The sequence below is a fragment of the Vespula pensylvanica genome, chromosome 3 (genome assembly GCF_014466175.1).
Source record: "Vespula pensylvanica isolate Volc-1 chromosome 3, ASM1446617v1, whole genome shotgun sequence".
NCBI lineage: Eukaryota > Metazoa > Arthropoda > Insecta > Hymenoptera > Vespidae > Vespula > Vespula pensylvanica.
Genome location: NC_057687.1, coordinates 11,838,805 through 11,854,956, shown reverse-complemented (window position 1 = coordinate 11,854,956; position 16,152 = coordinate 11,838,805). Strand labels below are relative to the sequence as shown.

The 16,152-nt window shown below is 36.6% G+C and overlaps 4 protein-coding genes and 1 long non-coding RNA gene across 15 annotated transcripts; 3 read left to right on the top strand and 2 right to left on the bottom strand.

Annotated features, from left to right (window-relative positions):
• Positions 1-389: 389 nt before the first annotated feature.
• LOC122627582 lies at positions 390-1,997 on the bottom strand. Its single transcript, XM_043808805.1, has 4 exons — positions 1,983-1,997; positions 1,653-1,858; positions 1,333-1,576; positions 390-1,198 (listed from the first exon to the last, which is right to left on the bottom strand). Exons 1-4 carry the CDS (start codon positions 1,995-1,997, stop codon positions 737-739), a joined length of 927 nt encoding a protein of 308 aa, XP_043664740.1. The 3' UTR covers positions 390-736.
• LOC122627851 (zinc finger protein 512B-like) lies at positions 926-4,634 on the top strand. 6 transcript variants are annotated; one of them, XM_043809451.1, is made up of 5 exons: positions 926-1,059; positions 3,104-3,168; positions 3,263-3,551; positions 3,703-3,970; positions 4,044-4,634. In XM_043809451.1, exons 3-5 carry the CDS (start codon positions 3,363-3,365, stop codon positions 4,457-4,459), a joined length of 873 nt encoding a protein of 290 aa, XP_043665386.1. In that variant the 5' UTR covers positions 926-1,059; positions 3,104-3,168; positions 3,263-3,362; the 3' UTR covers positions 4,460-4,634. The 6 variants fall into 6 exon arrangements, with proteins under 6 accessions (XP_043665386.1, XP_043665388.1, XP_043665384.1 ...); XM_043809449.1 differs by lacking the exon at positions 926-1,059 and adding an exon at positions 1,444-1,532 and having other exon boundaries at positions 1,972-3,168; XM_043809450.1 differs by lacking the exon at positions 926-1,059 and adding an exon at positions 1,817-2,919.
• Positions 4,635-5,481: 847 nt separating this feature from the next.
• Positions 5,482-10,100, top strand: LOC122627816 (sensory neuron membrane protein 1). Of its 3 annotated transcripts, XM_043809386.1 has the most exons (10): positions 5,482-5,735; positions 5,923-6,153; positions 6,244-6,360; positions 6,963-7,120; positions 7,202-7,401; positions 7,658-7,860; positions 7,980-8,235; positions 8,323-8,534; positions 8,601-8,827; positions 8,969-10,100. In XM_043809386.1, exons 3-10 carry the CDS (start codon positions 6,253-6,255, stop codon positions 9,186-9,188), a joined length of 1,584 nt encoding a protein of 527 aa, XP_043665321.1. In that variant the 5' UTR covers positions 5,482-5,735; positions 5,923-6,153; positions 6,244-6,252; the 3' UTR covers positions 9,189-10,100. The 3 variants fall into 3 exon arrangements, with proteins under 3 accessions (XP_043665321.1, XP_043665322.1, XP_043665324.1); XM_043809387.1 differs by lacking the exon at positions 5,482-5,735 and having other exon boundaries at positions 5,808-6,153; XM_043809389.1 differs by lacking the exons at positions 5,482-5,735; positions 5,923-6,153 and having other exon boundaries at positions 6,525-7,120.
• LOC122627813 (muscarinic acetylcholine receptor M4) lies at positions 8,883-14,443 on the bottom strand. 4 transcript variants are annotated; one of them, XM_043809376.1, is made up of 5 exons: positions 14,103-14,443; positions 12,793-13,005; positions 11,265-11,503; positions 10,861-11,176; positions 8,883-10,764 (listed from the first exon to the last, which is right to left on the bottom strand). In XM_043809376.1, exons 1-5 carry the CDS (start codon positions 14,157-14,159, stop codon positions 9,841-9,843), a joined length of 1,749 nt encoding a protein of 582 aa, XP_043665311.1. In that variant the 5' UTR covers positions 14,160-14,443; the 3' UTR covers positions 8,883-9,840. The 4 variants fall into 4 exon arrangements, with proteins under 4 accessions (XP_043665311.1, XP_043665312.1, XP_043665313.1 ...); XM_043809377.1 differs by lacking the exon at positions 14,103-14,443 and adding an exon at positions 13,176-13,306; XM_043809378.1 differs by lacking the exon at positions 12,793-13,005 and having other exon boundaries at positions 14,103-14,439.
• LOC122627877 lies at positions 11,368-13,979 on the top strand. Its single transcript, XR_006326936.1, has 3 exons — positions 11,368-11,505; positions 11,592-13,590; positions 13,703-13,979. It is a non-coding gene; the product is annotated as an uncharacterized LOC122627877 (long non-coding RNA).
• Positions 14,444-16,152: the final 1,709 nt, after the last annotated feature.

The window sequence follows — 16,152 nt, the reverse complement described above, 5'->3', positions numbered from 1 at the left end:
TAAACATTTTTGCCGTTAGGTGGATGCAGTATTACGAAAGTTCTTGATATAGTTGTAATATATAATTTTTGATATAACTTGTAATAATATCAATAAACATCAAAGGTTATCTAATAAACTTATAAATACGGTTATCTATATCATAAACTGCATAATACAATTTTCCGAATTAAAAGAATATTACATTAATTCTGTCATTTCGTAATACCGTCTTGTTGTAACATCATGAAGGTTCTTTAAGACAAACGTTTATTAATTGTTTCATAATAAATTGCAATTGTTTATTTTTTATGCACGGTGATCTATATTATTATTATTTTCATATATAATTTTGTCATATTTGTACATGTAATTGTACATGTAAATCGCCAAGTTAATCTATGCTAAAAGATTTGTGTTACGTTGTATAAATAAAATCTTAGCATTTATTGTTCTTATTATTACTTAACATTGGTTAGTTATTAAGTTTAAAAGGTTGTATTATTTTCTTTTAATTTCAGTCGCTACTTCATCGCGTGTAGTCGAGTCGAGTTCGGACTAGTTGCATCCTTGAGATCACATAAAGTATGCATCAGCGATGAATTCAAGCATTTGTGCTGTACGTGTTCTGCGACAGCAATCGTTTAGAGATTTTTAAACTTTTACTTTGGTACGCAAGAGTTAAGACTTAACTTGTTGAACATTTTAATTGAAACTATACGAAGAGTAGTAGTAATCATCCCTATTACGATTTACTCTAATTTTTACTTCGTTTTTCTTTACGTTCGTGACCAAAACCATGACCGTAATGATGAGCGTGATCGTATCCATACGGTCCGTATCCATAGCCATAGCCATGGCCATAGCCGTGACCTCCATGGCCGTGACCACCATAGCCATAACCTCCGTAACCGTGGCCACCATAGCCATGGCCTACACCGAAGCCATGACCAACTCCATGACCATAACCATGCCCGACAAAGCCATGATCAAAGTGCGCTTGACCGTGTAACGATGGATAGAAGGGACCGGCCGGAAAACCTCTACCGTAGAACGGACCAGATAATACCGGAGGATATGGTGAGTGTACTGGAACCGGAACTGGTACTGGTATCGGTATTCCTTGCTTCACCGGTACTGGATAAGGCTGATGAACTGGCACTGCTACGGGATGTTTCACCGGTACTGGTACAGCGTGTTCCACCGGGATTGGAACTGCCTATGAAATTACACATTTATTTTCTCTTTCGTTCATTTTAAATCATATTATCCAATATTTTTTTTTTTGTGTACTTTAAATTCGTATTTATTAAGATAACAGTTATCACTATTTTTTTCGAACCTCTCAATTACCTGTGGAACTGGTACAGGTACAGGTACTGGCTTGTGGATAATTTTCTCGATCGGTACCGGAATCACCTTTTCTACCGGTATATGATACGGTTTCTCTATGTAAACTGGTTCCGGAACCGGAACTGGTTTTTCCAAGACCACATGTTTCGTTATATACACAGGAAGTGTCTTCACTAATGGTCCATGACCCGTTCCGGATGGTAAAGTGAAACTTCCCTTTCCATAACTTCCAAAACCGTTCCATCTTTCAAAAGATATTTATCATGTGTAAGATAATAGTATCAAATAATGCGATATATTCGTAATATTAACGTGATTACCCTCCGTGATGTAAATTAATATTCGCGAATTTAATACTTTTCCATGGATTATGATTATCTGCCCATGGTTGTCCGTTTCCGTAAGAATATGGATTCGATATACCAATCCATCCGTCGCTACCGCCCAAGATACCTCTTTTCCTTTGCTTCGTATCTTCCGTAGGTTCCTCCGTGAAAACGGAACCACACAGAATTGTCAGGATTAACTATAATACGAAGAGTGGGTGTTAATAGTTATTAATTATTGTGTTAATAATTAATACTCAATCTTTCGCGTATTACAAAAATCTAATCATCCTTCTCTTTATCTCGTTTTAAGGGTGACCTTACCAAAACCTTCAACATTGTTCATGCGTCGCAGTGCAACTGTTCAGAAGGTCGAGATGTCGGTAGGCTTTTATATTTCCAGATCAGCGGATTAATAGTTCGATGAATCCGGATCAGAGTCTAGATCGGGTTCCTGTCTTTGATCGGACCGGGAACTCGATGCTGTCGATTGACGACTTTAGTGTTTCCGCAGAGGAAAGTGGTCGGATCCATATTGATTCTTGTTAAAGGATATTTCGAGAACAACTTACTGACATGTAATGAATGCTAGAATATGGTTTATACAGAAAGAAAGAAATATTTTACTTGATATTTTTAGTTGAATCTACAAGAAATCTTTAAATATTAGCACGGGCTACTTATATCTATATCCATTTTTAATTATCACAACGATATGGTCATGTACAGTGAAAATTTAGAATGGTAGCGATTGAAACGAGTAAATATTTCTTATAGATGATAGATTTAACAACATTTATGTTTTTATTAAAGTAAGACGCTAGACGCATTTTAATGAAGTGAATAGTATTTGTGATTGATGATTTAGTCTTGCGGTATGGTACAATGGTAAAATATTTTCATTCATTTACTCATAAGAATTTTTCATTGATTAACATAATTGCTTTATTCTTAATAATTCTTGAATTTGTTTTTTCATCATTGTCAGCAAGAAGTGGTTGCCAGAGTGCTTCCGCATCGACTATGTTCATGGAAGCGGACTTTCCTAACTTTCATTTTCTACCGTTCGAGCTACTTCTAATGCCAGTTGCTACCGCTCATTCATTATTCATTACTGAATAATAGTTTGCCCATTCAAACATATAATACACCTTGGTTAAAATGAATAACTGTTAAATCTCAATTAAATGTTGCGTCAAGCATAATGGATATGAAAATAAAATATTCGCAGGATATCGATAAATCGTATTTTTCGAATGTGGTAATAAGATGTTTTTTAATGCATTTACTATTTACTTGTTTTATAATTCTTTCTTCTTTTCTTATGTTACAACCACTACCTAATGTAGTAGGAATTTTCATCGATTTTCCTTAATTCTTTTATATTTATTTAAGATGTCCTCGCGATAGATAACATAAATTGTTTGCCTCGTAATTGATTACAGGCATTTCACGTTCTTCCATCGCTTTCCCTGGTGACACAGTACAGAACAACGAATTGAATCTTCTTGTATGTGTGTCATTATCTTACGATCTCTAACACCTAATGCAATCCAGTGCGCGACAATGTCGGATTACGTGTCCAATGTTTCTTTCTCTTTCAGAACCGCTACCATTCGTGTATGAAAGAAAAGCGGAGTAGGCCGTTATTTGGCTGTCGCCCAGGATAGGTAGCAGCGAAAGTTTATCGTATCTACGATCGATATGACAATGAGATCCACGAAGACGTCATGTATTCTTCTTCCTGTAGCGATGTGTCGCGTGGCGATGTTCTATAAATACTTATGGGGGTCACAATACCGAAGCAATCACAGTTTTTCTTCGACGTTGGTGTCAGTAACAAGCTGTTGGCAGTTACTGCGGGAAATCATGAAGTTCATACGCTATACATTGGTACGATTGTCGTAATATATTATAAATAAATTGCATTTATTCGAAATCAGGATTATGTAAAAATACGATGAATTTAAGCGATACTAAAAAGTACATTATTTTAGGGAATAAATTTATATTACGAATACATATAATTATTATTTCTTCACAGGAAATATCACTGCTTTTAACTGTGGGAATGGCTATTACCGTTGAAAAGCGAGATAGTAGGAACCCAGCAGTGACGAAGAAGCATGACAAAAGAGGTCTCGTTGGTCTAGGATATGGCCTTCAACAGGATCATCCGGAACATATTTATGGTCATCCAGAACCAGCGCCCATTTACGAAGAACCACCTCCAGATGCTTTACATCCTGTACCTGGACATTTTGAACCAGCACCGTCATCGCCAACGGCATCATTTTTGGCACATCCAGCTGGTCGGTATAAATTTAATATTTCAATTATTTCATTAATTCAATTAGATCATTTCATTATCCGTTTTCGTCGTAGCAGCCGCTTTGCCTGTTCCAGTTCCAGCTGTGCCACATCCGCTTCCACAGCCTGTACCTGTGCCTGTTCCGGTTCCTGTAACGAAGACCTTAACAGTACCAGTACCAGTTCCTGTGGATCGTACTGTCGCAGTACCAGTGGCCGTTCCAGTCCCAAAACCGTATCCGGTCCATGTTGAAAAAATCGTGCATGTAGATCGGCCAGTACCAATTCCTATCGAAAAGACAGTTCACGTTCCAGTCGATAGACCAGTCGCGGTACCAGTTCCAGTCCCAAAACCTTATCCAGTGGCTTATGAAAAGGTAGTTCATGTAGATCGTCCTTATCCGGTTCATGTGGCAGTGCCGTATCAAGTCCCCAAACCATATCCTGTACCTGTGGCAGTGCATGCACGTTACAAGTGGCATGGCTGGTAATTTCTCAAACGCAACCGTCTCTCTCTTTCTCTCTACCTCTTTCGTTTTTTCTAGATTTATCATGGCCCAGTTTTACCTTCCTCCTTCTCTAAAAATTTAGACCTTTTTTGATCTGTCAAAGTCGTTTGTCTATTCCGTTTATTGTGATATCGGACGAATTTTATTTATGCATATAATAAACGAACGTACATGATTTTCTTTTACACGTTAGAAAATCGTGTCATAAAATATGAGTTCTTTTTTTGTACGTAAATGCACGCGTCCTTGTCCTTTATGCGTATCGCAAGTTCTTAAGTTTTTTTTTTATTCGTGAAGATACCTGGAAACAGGCGTCGAAACGAATCTACTTTTGAATTTTACTAAAATGTCCTGTGAAGTTCCAAGGTGCATTCCGTATAAGGAACATCTTCTATCGAACGAGCTACGTTGAACATCAATGAACCAATGAGATGGCATAGCGTGTCCACCGGAACATTATGCCCCTCTTTCTTACACCTCGGACGAAGTTTCGAACGAGTTACTTCGTGGGAAATATCACACCTAACTGAGCTTTTACGATAGACCTGAATCGTATCGAAAAAGACAAGTCGAAAGGTTGGCCTTTTTACGTAACGATTCTCATGCATTCTTGAGGAACCGTAACGGTACTTCTACCGTCACAGCTGCAAGCATTTAAAGGACAGAATAAACAAGATCTAATCGATGATCAACAATATCGTAAACCAACGCTAAAGATGGAGAAAAGCTTTCGTGAAAACATAACGCTCACTTCCAAGCGTAATTCAAATCGGATCTCGATACAGATTGTTCATTAAAAATTATACTAATTAAAGAATAACTGTAGTTTTTAGTTTCTTCATGGAAGGTGATTTGGTTGTCGATTTAATTCAGACTCATGTTAAGAACAACGCTCGAGTTAAATAATTGCTTTTTTATATATGCAATTCTATCTTCTGTGCTCACTTTTTTATCTTTCATCTATTTGTACATTAAAAGAGAGCCAACGATATCGTATAGAATAATAATAATATAATAATTTGCTCCTCGAGCGTGTATACTATAGCGGTAGAAACCTCTAGGTGGCTCATATTTAATTAATACTTCGGCACCACGCGCTCGATAGGCGTTAAACTTGACACCAAAGACCGATATGGTACCCGATACAACTTCGCTGGAGCGACTTAAAGAAGACGGACGTATATGCTGTTCGTAACCGAAATTTTGCATATAACAGAATCTTAAGAAAGAATGAAAGAACTGTAATTTGATATTCTAAGTAATTATTACGACGAAAAAATGAAACAGAAAAGGCAGAATATCTAATTTAACGAAATTTTCTCTCCTCCGATTGGAGACCCCTTGTTTTAATAACTTTACAACGACTATGTTGCTAAGACGTTATCCTTTTATTGCAAATCATTCGTCGTTATTATTTTTTATTTTTCATAAATGGTATTGCGCAGTTGCGGCATTGATATCATAGACGAGAGTCTTCGTTGGCGAGGAGATAGCGAAGAGGAAGAGGAAGAAAGTACGCGCCGACGCCGATTCGGTCTGAACAACGTCAGACTTTTTGCAGCAGTTTCTTACAAGGTGTTCTAGAGAAGCAACGATCGAGACAAATAGCAACATCATCGAACACAACACAGACGAGAGTTGGATCATTATATTTGTTCTATCGTAATTATCTTTATGTATGTCTTTTCTATAAAACTCAAAGTTTTTTCATTTTACTGCTTAAACGTAATAATATAAATACTAATCGGCAAATTATATTTTCATAGAGATCCAAAATGGAGCTTATAAAAAAACTTGGTATCGGCGGTGGTGTACTCTTTTTTTTAGGTATTACCTTTGGTTGGATGGGGTTTCCTGCTCTTCTCAAATCACAAATCAAATCGGTAAGCTTTATGAGATAAACAATATCAATTAGGAAAGAAAAGAAAAATAAACACATATGTTTTTAATTTTTTCTGTATATTGCAACCATGATTTAAGGATCACGACAAATAATTCTATTCTTATGGTTTTCGTCATTAATATCTTATTTGTTCTCGCTTTGCAGATTGCTGTCGTCATCAATCCATTTGATATTTGATATTTAATTGCAATAATTATTGTTGCCTTCTATTTAAACTCTTCCTTACAAAAAGGGATTCTTTCACCTCTCATTATGTTCATAATTGCACGATGATTGATATATTCTTCGAAAGATATATATAACACAGGTTAAATCCTTGATCTCTATTGTCATCCGTTACTTCTTTATTACACACTTGTTGTATCATATCCGTAAATGCAGGTCTTTCATTAAAGAAAATCATCCGATAGAAGCGCATTATTATCGTAAGTTATACTTTGATAGAATTGTCACATTATGACATTAAAAATAAAGAAATATCATTTTTCTTTCTATTTTAACTCGATGTAAGATTGCAAGTGTTTTTTATTTTCGCCATTAAGATCATCGAATACTTCGTAAACTATGTCGCGTCATTTTTAGGCTATAGCCCTAAAAGAGGGCTCCGAAATGAGAGAAATGTGGTCCAAGTTTCCATTACCTCTCGATTTCAAGATCTATCTTTTCAATGTAACGAATCCAAAGGAAATTGCAGAAGGAGGAAAGCCTATCGTTAAGGAAGTAGGGCCATTTTTTTACGAGTGAGTTAAATAATTGACGATGTGCCAGAAGGAAACTTATCGTAATATATTTATTTTGAGATCGAAAACAATATATTACAGTGAATATAAAGAAAAAGTTAATCTTGTGGATAGAGAAGAAGATGATTCGGTCGAGTACAGTCTAAAAGCGACTTGGTACTTCAATCCGTCGAAGAGTAACGGTCTGACGGGCGAGGAGGAACTTGTGCTTCCGCATCTTTTAATTTTAGCAATGGTGGTGACCACTTTGAGAGAAAAACCATCCGCTATTGGAATTCTTAGTGAGTTATACAGTGAAATAGTTAAGAAAGTCTACTCGTCCTCGTCCAAGGTGTCATGGATCGATCACTGTTTTATTTCGATCAAATCTTAAGATCACCAACAATTATAACGCGTCATTATCGGAATGTGAAACTTAAAATGAAAAATTAGTTTTTTTATTCGATAACGAGCAATGCCATTTCCGTAAACGTCGTGAATAAGTTTCTATCGCGTGAAATTAATTATATCTCAGAATGACTCATATATTTTATTTAGACAAAGCGGTGGATAGTATCTTCAAAAAACCCGATTCGGTATTTGTGAAGGTAAAAGCAAGAGAAATACTTTTCGATGGTTTACCCGTGGACTGTTCGGTGAAAGATTTCGCGGGTTCAGCTGTGTGTGGTATTTTGAAATCGGAAGGCAAAGATTTAATGAACGATGGGGATGACCATTATAGATTTGCAATATTTGGTGCTGTGCGTATACATACATACTTTTCTTTTATTTTTTTATTATATCTATTTTCTATATATATATATATATATATATATATATATATATGTACGTTGAGAATATTTTTACTTTTATTTTTTAGAAAAATGGAACAATCTTGCCTGAAAGATTGCGCGTATTGCGTGGTATTAAAAATTTTAAAGACGTTGGACGTGTATTAGAATGGGATAACAAACCAGCGTTGACCATGTGGACTGCAGATCATTGCAATGAATTCAATGGTACCGATTCTACCATTTTTCCACCACTTATGACAAAGGAAGACGACATTGTATCGTTTTCTCCGGATATATGTCGTAGTTTGGGAGCTCGTTACTCGCATGAAACTAAAGTCAAAGGTAGTATTATTTTAAATCTTTTATAACCCAAATTCATAAACGCTCTAATTGCAAAGACATTCGCTGATATCATCTATGGTATTTTAGGTGTCAATACTTATCATTACACCGCGGATTTTGGAGATATGAGCACGAATCCTCTCGAGAAATGCTTTTGTCCTACACCAGAGACGTGCCTATCGAAGAATTTGTTCGACTTGACAAAGTGCGTGGGAGCACCCTTGATCGCTTCTTTACCGCATTTTTACTTAGCCGATGAAAAATATATTCAGGAAGTGGAGGGACTACATCCAGAACAGGTAAAAGAAACAAAGAACCTTCGATGATTAAGTATAATATAAAAATATCCATATTGTTTTACGTAGGAGCTACACGACATTAGTATGGATTTTGAACCAATGACGGCTACACCCTTGAGTGCTCATAAAAGACTCCAATTCAATATACAGCTGCAGCCTATTGAAAAATTCAAATTAATGAAGAAATTTCCTGAAGTTTTGTTTCCTTTGTTTTGGGTCGAAGAAGGTATTCTTCTCGATGATGAATTTGTGAAAAAAGTAAAAGTTGTTTTTACAGCGATCTCTGTGGTGGGGTAAGTATTAACTCGTATAATTCTTTATACGATTCGAGTTAGATACAAATCGATATGTGATAAGGATAGTTCTTTATTGATACGATATTGTGTCAGAATTCACCGATTACATGCAATTTACATGATACGAACGAATTTCAGATTCGTTAAATGGTTGATGGTTCTTGGTGGAATGGGTTTGGGTGGAACAGCGGCTGGTATGCATTACAAACGTAAACAAACAGAGAACAAACTAGATATAACTAAGGTAACGCCTCAAAGTGACAGCAGGAAGGATAGTAGTAACGAGAAAAAATGGCAAACGATGAATATTAGCACCATTCAGGCAGCAGCTGTTCCACCGAATTTGGATCGATATTAAAATTAATTTTCTTCGTTTTTACTTACCTCTTCGTAATTTCAACATATTAGCAGACGAATAATGTTAATATTGTCGAGAATTCGTTAAAGTCTTAAATAATGTTTGAAAATTTGTATATAACAACGAAATTATATCAAAATCATTTAAAAAGTGGAGTTTACGTGGAGCGAAGTCTCTTTTAATTAATAATCTTTAATTTCAATGTCAATTTATATATTGTAAATTCGAGGAAAATCACATTCGATGAAATTCTATCCTATTAATAATTAACTTGGTTCATCTTATGATTACGATGTAACTTATAGTTTTTAGTATATTTTCCAACGAAAGATTGAATCCTTGTCTTGAAAAACATACTTATGTATCAAGTTATACATATTTTCTTCCTATATTCAAAAATTGAAAATTCTCTCAAATACAGACATTTCTTCTTTTAACATACGAGTAAGAAAACTAATACATTATTTTTTACTAAATTGTATTTACTTCTAATTTCGCACTGTAAGTTCTTTTATCGAATTATTTAAGGTACACTCGTGGTAAAACTATAACACCTCTTCGCACTTCAAGAAGTTTTCGAACGTGAGTCATACTGCACAACTACAGACACACACACATCCACTTCAAGTAAATTTCATTAAATTCATAAAGTTCACGTAGAATGTTTTCTGACAATCCTATGCGAAATTTTCATCTTTGCCGAAGAGACAGACTCGTTCCTACAGAGTAACATATTTTTATATGCACTTCTATATTCGGAACTCATAACAACGTAAACGACAGGATTGACGCACGTTGTCAAATAAATAAGAATATATCCAGCGATATTGAGGCCCCTCCAATCGTCGGCCTCTTTAAAAAGTTTTGTGATGGTAATCGGTAAATAACAGATTAGAAACGATGAAAAGATAACAAGTATCATCTTTAAAAGTTTTTTATCTTTCCTTGACATCCTTGGCCCACTGTCCATATTTCGAAACCTACCAAGGCTCTTGAATTTCGACTCTCGTCGAAATACCTTAGCTTTTGTTTTCATACGACGATCGGAGTTACTCGATTTTGAACTAGCGAACGTTTCGGAACGTTCCAATCGCGTCCCGGATCCTGTGATTCTTTGAATCCAAAGAGTTGACTCGACCACGAAAGAAGCACGGCTTGCCATTCTTTCGAGTCTTTTCTTAGCATTCAAAGTTGGCTTTTCAGTAAAGTCCTTGAACTTTCTGGGATCAGTGCTCAGAAATATGTTCGTATCGCCGATGTCTGCGTCGCGATCGTCGGCGAACGGTATGTCCTCGATGCCTTTATACGCTAATCTGTCCTTATCCTGTACAGAAGGTTCGTGAACTATTGAATTCACCTCTTGCAAATCGTTTTCTTCATTTCTCGATGAGTCCTCTTCGGACGAGGGTGGATTTCCCAGAGATGATTCCTCGAAAGTCTGTCCGCTAAAAATTCGCGAAGTCTGTTCTTCCTTCGTTCGACGAGAAGGAAATGAAACGCAAAGTCCGGCCGCGACGCAACTCGAACCAAGCATGGACAATTCTTCCTCCTGATATCTCGGTGTGACCGATCGTTGCTGCGATCACAAAGTATCATAGTTTTCAAAAAAGAAATTTATTAAATTAAATGATAAGTATACGTATATAAATATAAATAACGATAGATCATGTACCTCGCGGTTTCTGTCGCCGATATCGATCGTGGTAGAAACTTTATCTTGTCTACGACTTTTCGATGCTGTCTTACGGACGATGTAAAAGATTCTCGCGTAACATACTACGATTGCAACGCACGGAGTCAAGAATGCTAATACGAAAAGAAACTCCTTCGGATTTCGACCATGCACATCCGGAAGAATCGAACACGAACCTATTGCAGGATCTAAGCCAAAACGACCCCAGTGACCGAACCACGTGACGATCAAAGAACCGAAACCGAGGATCCATGTTGCCAAAACCATTGGTATCAAGTATTTCGATTTGTAAAGTCTGCAGACAGAGACACAAAGACTTCGTTACGTTTTTCAATCGATTTATTGCATTTTCAAACGTTATGTGCGAATTATAGCCTACTTACTTTGGATAGAGCCTGGGATGTCCGATCATGACGTAACGATTAATCGCGATCGATAGAACGGTAAAAAGACTGACAGCGACGAGGCCGTATCTCAGCAGTGGGAATAGACGACACAGCAGTGCTCCATGCAACCAATATCCATGCCAGAAAGTCGATGTGGCGAGTGGTAGATTGAAACAACAAAACAGCAGATCCGAAAATGATAAATTCATTATGAATATCGCAGTGGCGTTCTTCAACTGTAAGAAAATAATCGAATAAGTTTATAACAAATCGCATTAACAATTACAAACAATTATCATCTATTGATTCATTCGAATTTTACAGGGACATACTTTTTTAAAGGAAAGCGCTAGAAAACGTTCTAACGAATCTCAAGTGTATACTAAAATGCAAGAGATAACATAACATAGATATGAAGGTACGTAGTCGGCAGACGTTATACACGTGCGTAAAACGAGTTGCATGCGATAAGGAACTTAACTGTACTAACGTACGTACATCTACCCCTACCCTCGCCGTTCAATCAGATGCCGGTATATAAAAAAGAGAGAGAAGGTATTTCATATAAATAACGATTACATTTATGTGTGACATTAATCGCATAATAAAATCAGCACGTGTTCGTTTAACGTTGAATTTCGAGTACAAAAGTAGCAAGACAGGTGAGGATTGACGTAAAGCACGAAGGCCTTACTAGTTTAATTCGAGATCATTGATTATATCGACTGTCAGATTCAACGTACGTATTTGTTCGTACGTGAAAGCTCGTGGAAACAGAGGACACGTGTGCGCGTAAACGCACACGATCGTTTCCAAACTTAACTTCGTTCCGGGTTTGCATCTGACGTACTTCGAAAGCCACGTTTTATATCGGAATGGTGCATGTGCCGACGACCTTTCGATCATTGGCTCCTTTTACTCTTCGCCATCTGCCACTTACGACAGAAAGAGAGAGAAAGAGAGAGAGAGAGAGAGAGAGAGAGAGAGGGAGAGAGAGAGAGAGAGAATAAGAGAGAAAGAGAAAGAGATAGAGGTAGAATTAGAGAAACAAGGAAGAATAATAGAGGGAACGAAGTAACGAAGAAATATTAATCAATCGTCCACACAAATTGGTACTTTCCTACTACTCATTCGGTATTGATAAACTTTCAGTTACATAGTAACTTCATGTTTTATCTCCTTTAAAGCTCGCACTTTGTTTTTAAATGAAAATCTTTACATTTCTCGACACTAAATTTTCTACATTTTAATAATAACCCAAGAATAGAGTATTCAAGCTAGTGACAATGTTTCCAAAAACTCATACAGTGTAACTCATACTGGGTTTATTCTCGAGACAGAAGAATTTGTAAGATGAGAAATTCGAGGTGAGCCTCTGACGTTCGTAGCAGCTTCAGTATGCTCCGGAAACTTAAGTACCGAGACAAGCAGTATGCGTGACAAAACCGTCGGAGTTTCGTGTCGTTGCGTTCGTTAGAAAATTCGGTGTCTGCTCGACTCTTGCAAGAGAGAATAATTAACCGACCTTCTTGGTACGAAAGAGAGCAGCCACGGTGATAAGATTCCCTGGAATGCCAATGAGCATAAAGAGAATACAACAGCCAGCGGCAAAGTACAAAAGCCACGGTGGATAACCAATGAAAAGAACCACTGATCCTGGATCTTCTAGGACCTGTTCGATCGTTACATTGCTCCCGTTCAGCTCACTTTTGTTGCTTGCCATCCAATATTCCAGCATCTGTAGAATCGATTATATCGATAATGTTCGTCGATGTGCAAGGCAAAAAAATATTTTTGCGTTAAGAATATAATCGTATGAAAAGCCGATAGACAGGCAATCCATTCTAAGTCTAATCTATCTTAGTATTCTAAAGGCTTAGATCATTGGGTTGGTTAAAAACAACTTACGCTTTTTTCGATCTCCACATACATTATAGTGGTGTTAATGTAAAACTCACAAAACGTCTGATGTGAACATCCCGTAATTTGGATTTTCTTTCATCGTTAACTCGCATACACGTGCAGAGATATACACGTTCATACGGGTTGCTCCTACATCCCTTTGCTCCCCTCGCTAAATCTCACTTTCTCTTTTCTTCATCTTTCGCAGGAGCTGGAATCGTTCTCTTTTTTCTCTCAACGGGGCATCGGAAAGGAAGAGAGAGAGAGAGAGATCTATTTTCGCCATCCGAGACGATAAACTCTTTTGAGCGAGAATAAACGTTTGAAACGTTCCTATCGTCTCCCAAATAAAATCTCACTTACAAAAGAAGCTGGTTAGTAATAGGACGATAGTAAAGTGACTATGATTTACTAAACACATGTATGTAAATATCTATCATAAAGAAGAAAGCGAATGAAATCATATCCATTATATCGTATTGAGTTGTTTAATAAACATTAATCGAGAATTTAGATTTATCTAAATTTTTCAGATTTATCTATCTTCTTCCTTTTTATTCGAAAATTGCTATGAGAAAAGTAATGACTCGAAAAAGATGGAGTACGCGAACCAAAGGAATAACTAATCAGTTGCATATGCGCGCCGACTGGAATTTGCTAACGTTGTCCCAAGATCATAAAAAGATAACCACCAAGGTAGTTAAACCTATGGATCAACAAGACTCTTATCTCTATGCGAAAGATATTTTTCTCCCTTTCTTTTGATTTATAGTCTATACTAACCGTACATTTAACATATTTTCATATAAATATATATAAAAATTATATATTTACACCATAAACTTAACACATTTTTGTGATAAATATCTAGTTTGGTATCTTAAATAACAAAGTTAATCATAATTACGGCGAATTATTTTATAAACATCTTACCTTGATGCAATAATATTCTATTTCATGAGCTTGACTTCGTCTGTCAAAATTAATCATCGACAATATTCCATAATCGTATGAACATTGTCAAATATTGTTCGTTGACGCTTTCGAATCCTTATTAAAATGAATGATGCCTTAAATTTCTTCTTTCTCTTTTCACTGTTCATATTGACATCGAGTATCGGTAACGGCGACGTGATATCGATAACGTCAAACGCTTCACACGTGTCTTTTAATTCTATATTTCAGGAGCATAAGATTATGAATTGATTTTCCTATCAAGAGAAACGAATTTGAAACAAAGTTAAAATGCGATCGAAATCATTCCGGCGAATTCCATGAGTCGACTGAATGTAAGTCGCCCGGATCCGTCAGATTTTAGAATGAAAAGCGGATGCTGCGCGTGCGCCAAGATGCTAATTTCCTAGGAAAGTCGACGTGACTTTCTTCTTGAATTTAAAACTCTTCCTCAAAACGCACGAGAAATCAAGATTTAAATCAATGAACTTTCTTATGTACCATCGCTTTGATTGACGCGGAGGCGTTGGCAATTTAATAGAGAGCATTACTATGCTCCGTTATACGTATGTAAGAAAAGATGCCTTCTCGGAGTCACGTTCTTTGTGATTGAAAGAACGATATTGCGCAAGAAATGATTTACATGCGTGGGCACGTACCAAAATGTGCGGAATTAGCTAAAAGATACAGAAGTACGTTCGTTTCGTTTTTTCTTTTTCTACGATTTCTTTGTACGACGATATTAATTCATAAAACTTGATTGAGCAGGGTTTATTGTTCAAATATACGCCTACAACCGATCGGACCCACTGAAAATACGGTCCCTACATCCTTTTTAAAAATAATTACATTTCGTTACCAGACTGTGGTACACTTTGCAAGGGGAGAAACCAAATGTATACGAGCACGCGTAACGGAAGAGGGAAGACTGCGACCCCTGACGAAGTCGGAAGTGACACTATTATTCCTTTTCTCTTTGCCATGCTTGTGTTAATCGCTCTTGTGAATTCAATCTAAATAGAGCGTGATTATTTCCTATAACCACGTGAAAAATGTTAATTTCATGAGTTGCAGTTGTAAAATAGTAAATATAGAAATTTTTGCATGTTTTGCCGATATACGCTTCCTCTAAGGAACGATGCAGGATATCATTATTCATTGACAAATTTATTTTCGACGTATTCAAATATTAAGACAATAAGTGTTTGATAGGATAATCATTTTCAGCTAAAAGATATCTACTTATGCGGGTTCGAAGGAATCTATTATAGAAACAAGATCGAACGATACGATTATTACGATAGACTACTGTCGCGTTCAACCGATAGTTTGGCAATTACGATACACCGATATCGAATAAGATCTATTCCAGATTAACGATAATCTCAAATTTCCAGGGTCAGATGCAGATCGTGGGAAAGTTATAACGTACAAAGATGTAATTTTATCTTCGAATTCGATCAATGCAAGTTTTACTAAGTTTGAAGAACACTTCAGACTTGAAGCTTCGTTTATTAATCATTCGTGTTATTTTTACACGTAATAGTGAAAAGGTATATTATACGACATAAATGCACATATATTGTAAATGTAATGCTTTCAAATGAAATCTTTTAATCCTTTTCACAGACGTAATTTCCATCAAAAAGAAAACAGATTTTATCAGTGATTTGTTTAGACGAAAACCCAGAACCATCGAAGATCAAGCTTATGCGGGTCCGAGTGAAATTCTGAACCAACGAAGATTCATCCACTTAGGTCTACGATGATCGGCGTACGCGTTCCAAGAAGGATCATCGATATTTCCACAAGTTGACGAACTTTCCGGCTATTTCTAGCGACTCATTCTACACAATTGAATGATATAAAACATGGACAGCCGAACGTTTGCTATCGCATACAATAGCATAATCTAGTAAGCTATCAGTATCCGAAAGAAACTATCGATGTAAAGATCTAATCGAAGAGGAGAGTAGGAAGACAACATCTCGCTGGGTCAGTCGGTTTCTCGAGCACGCAGCTGCAGTTA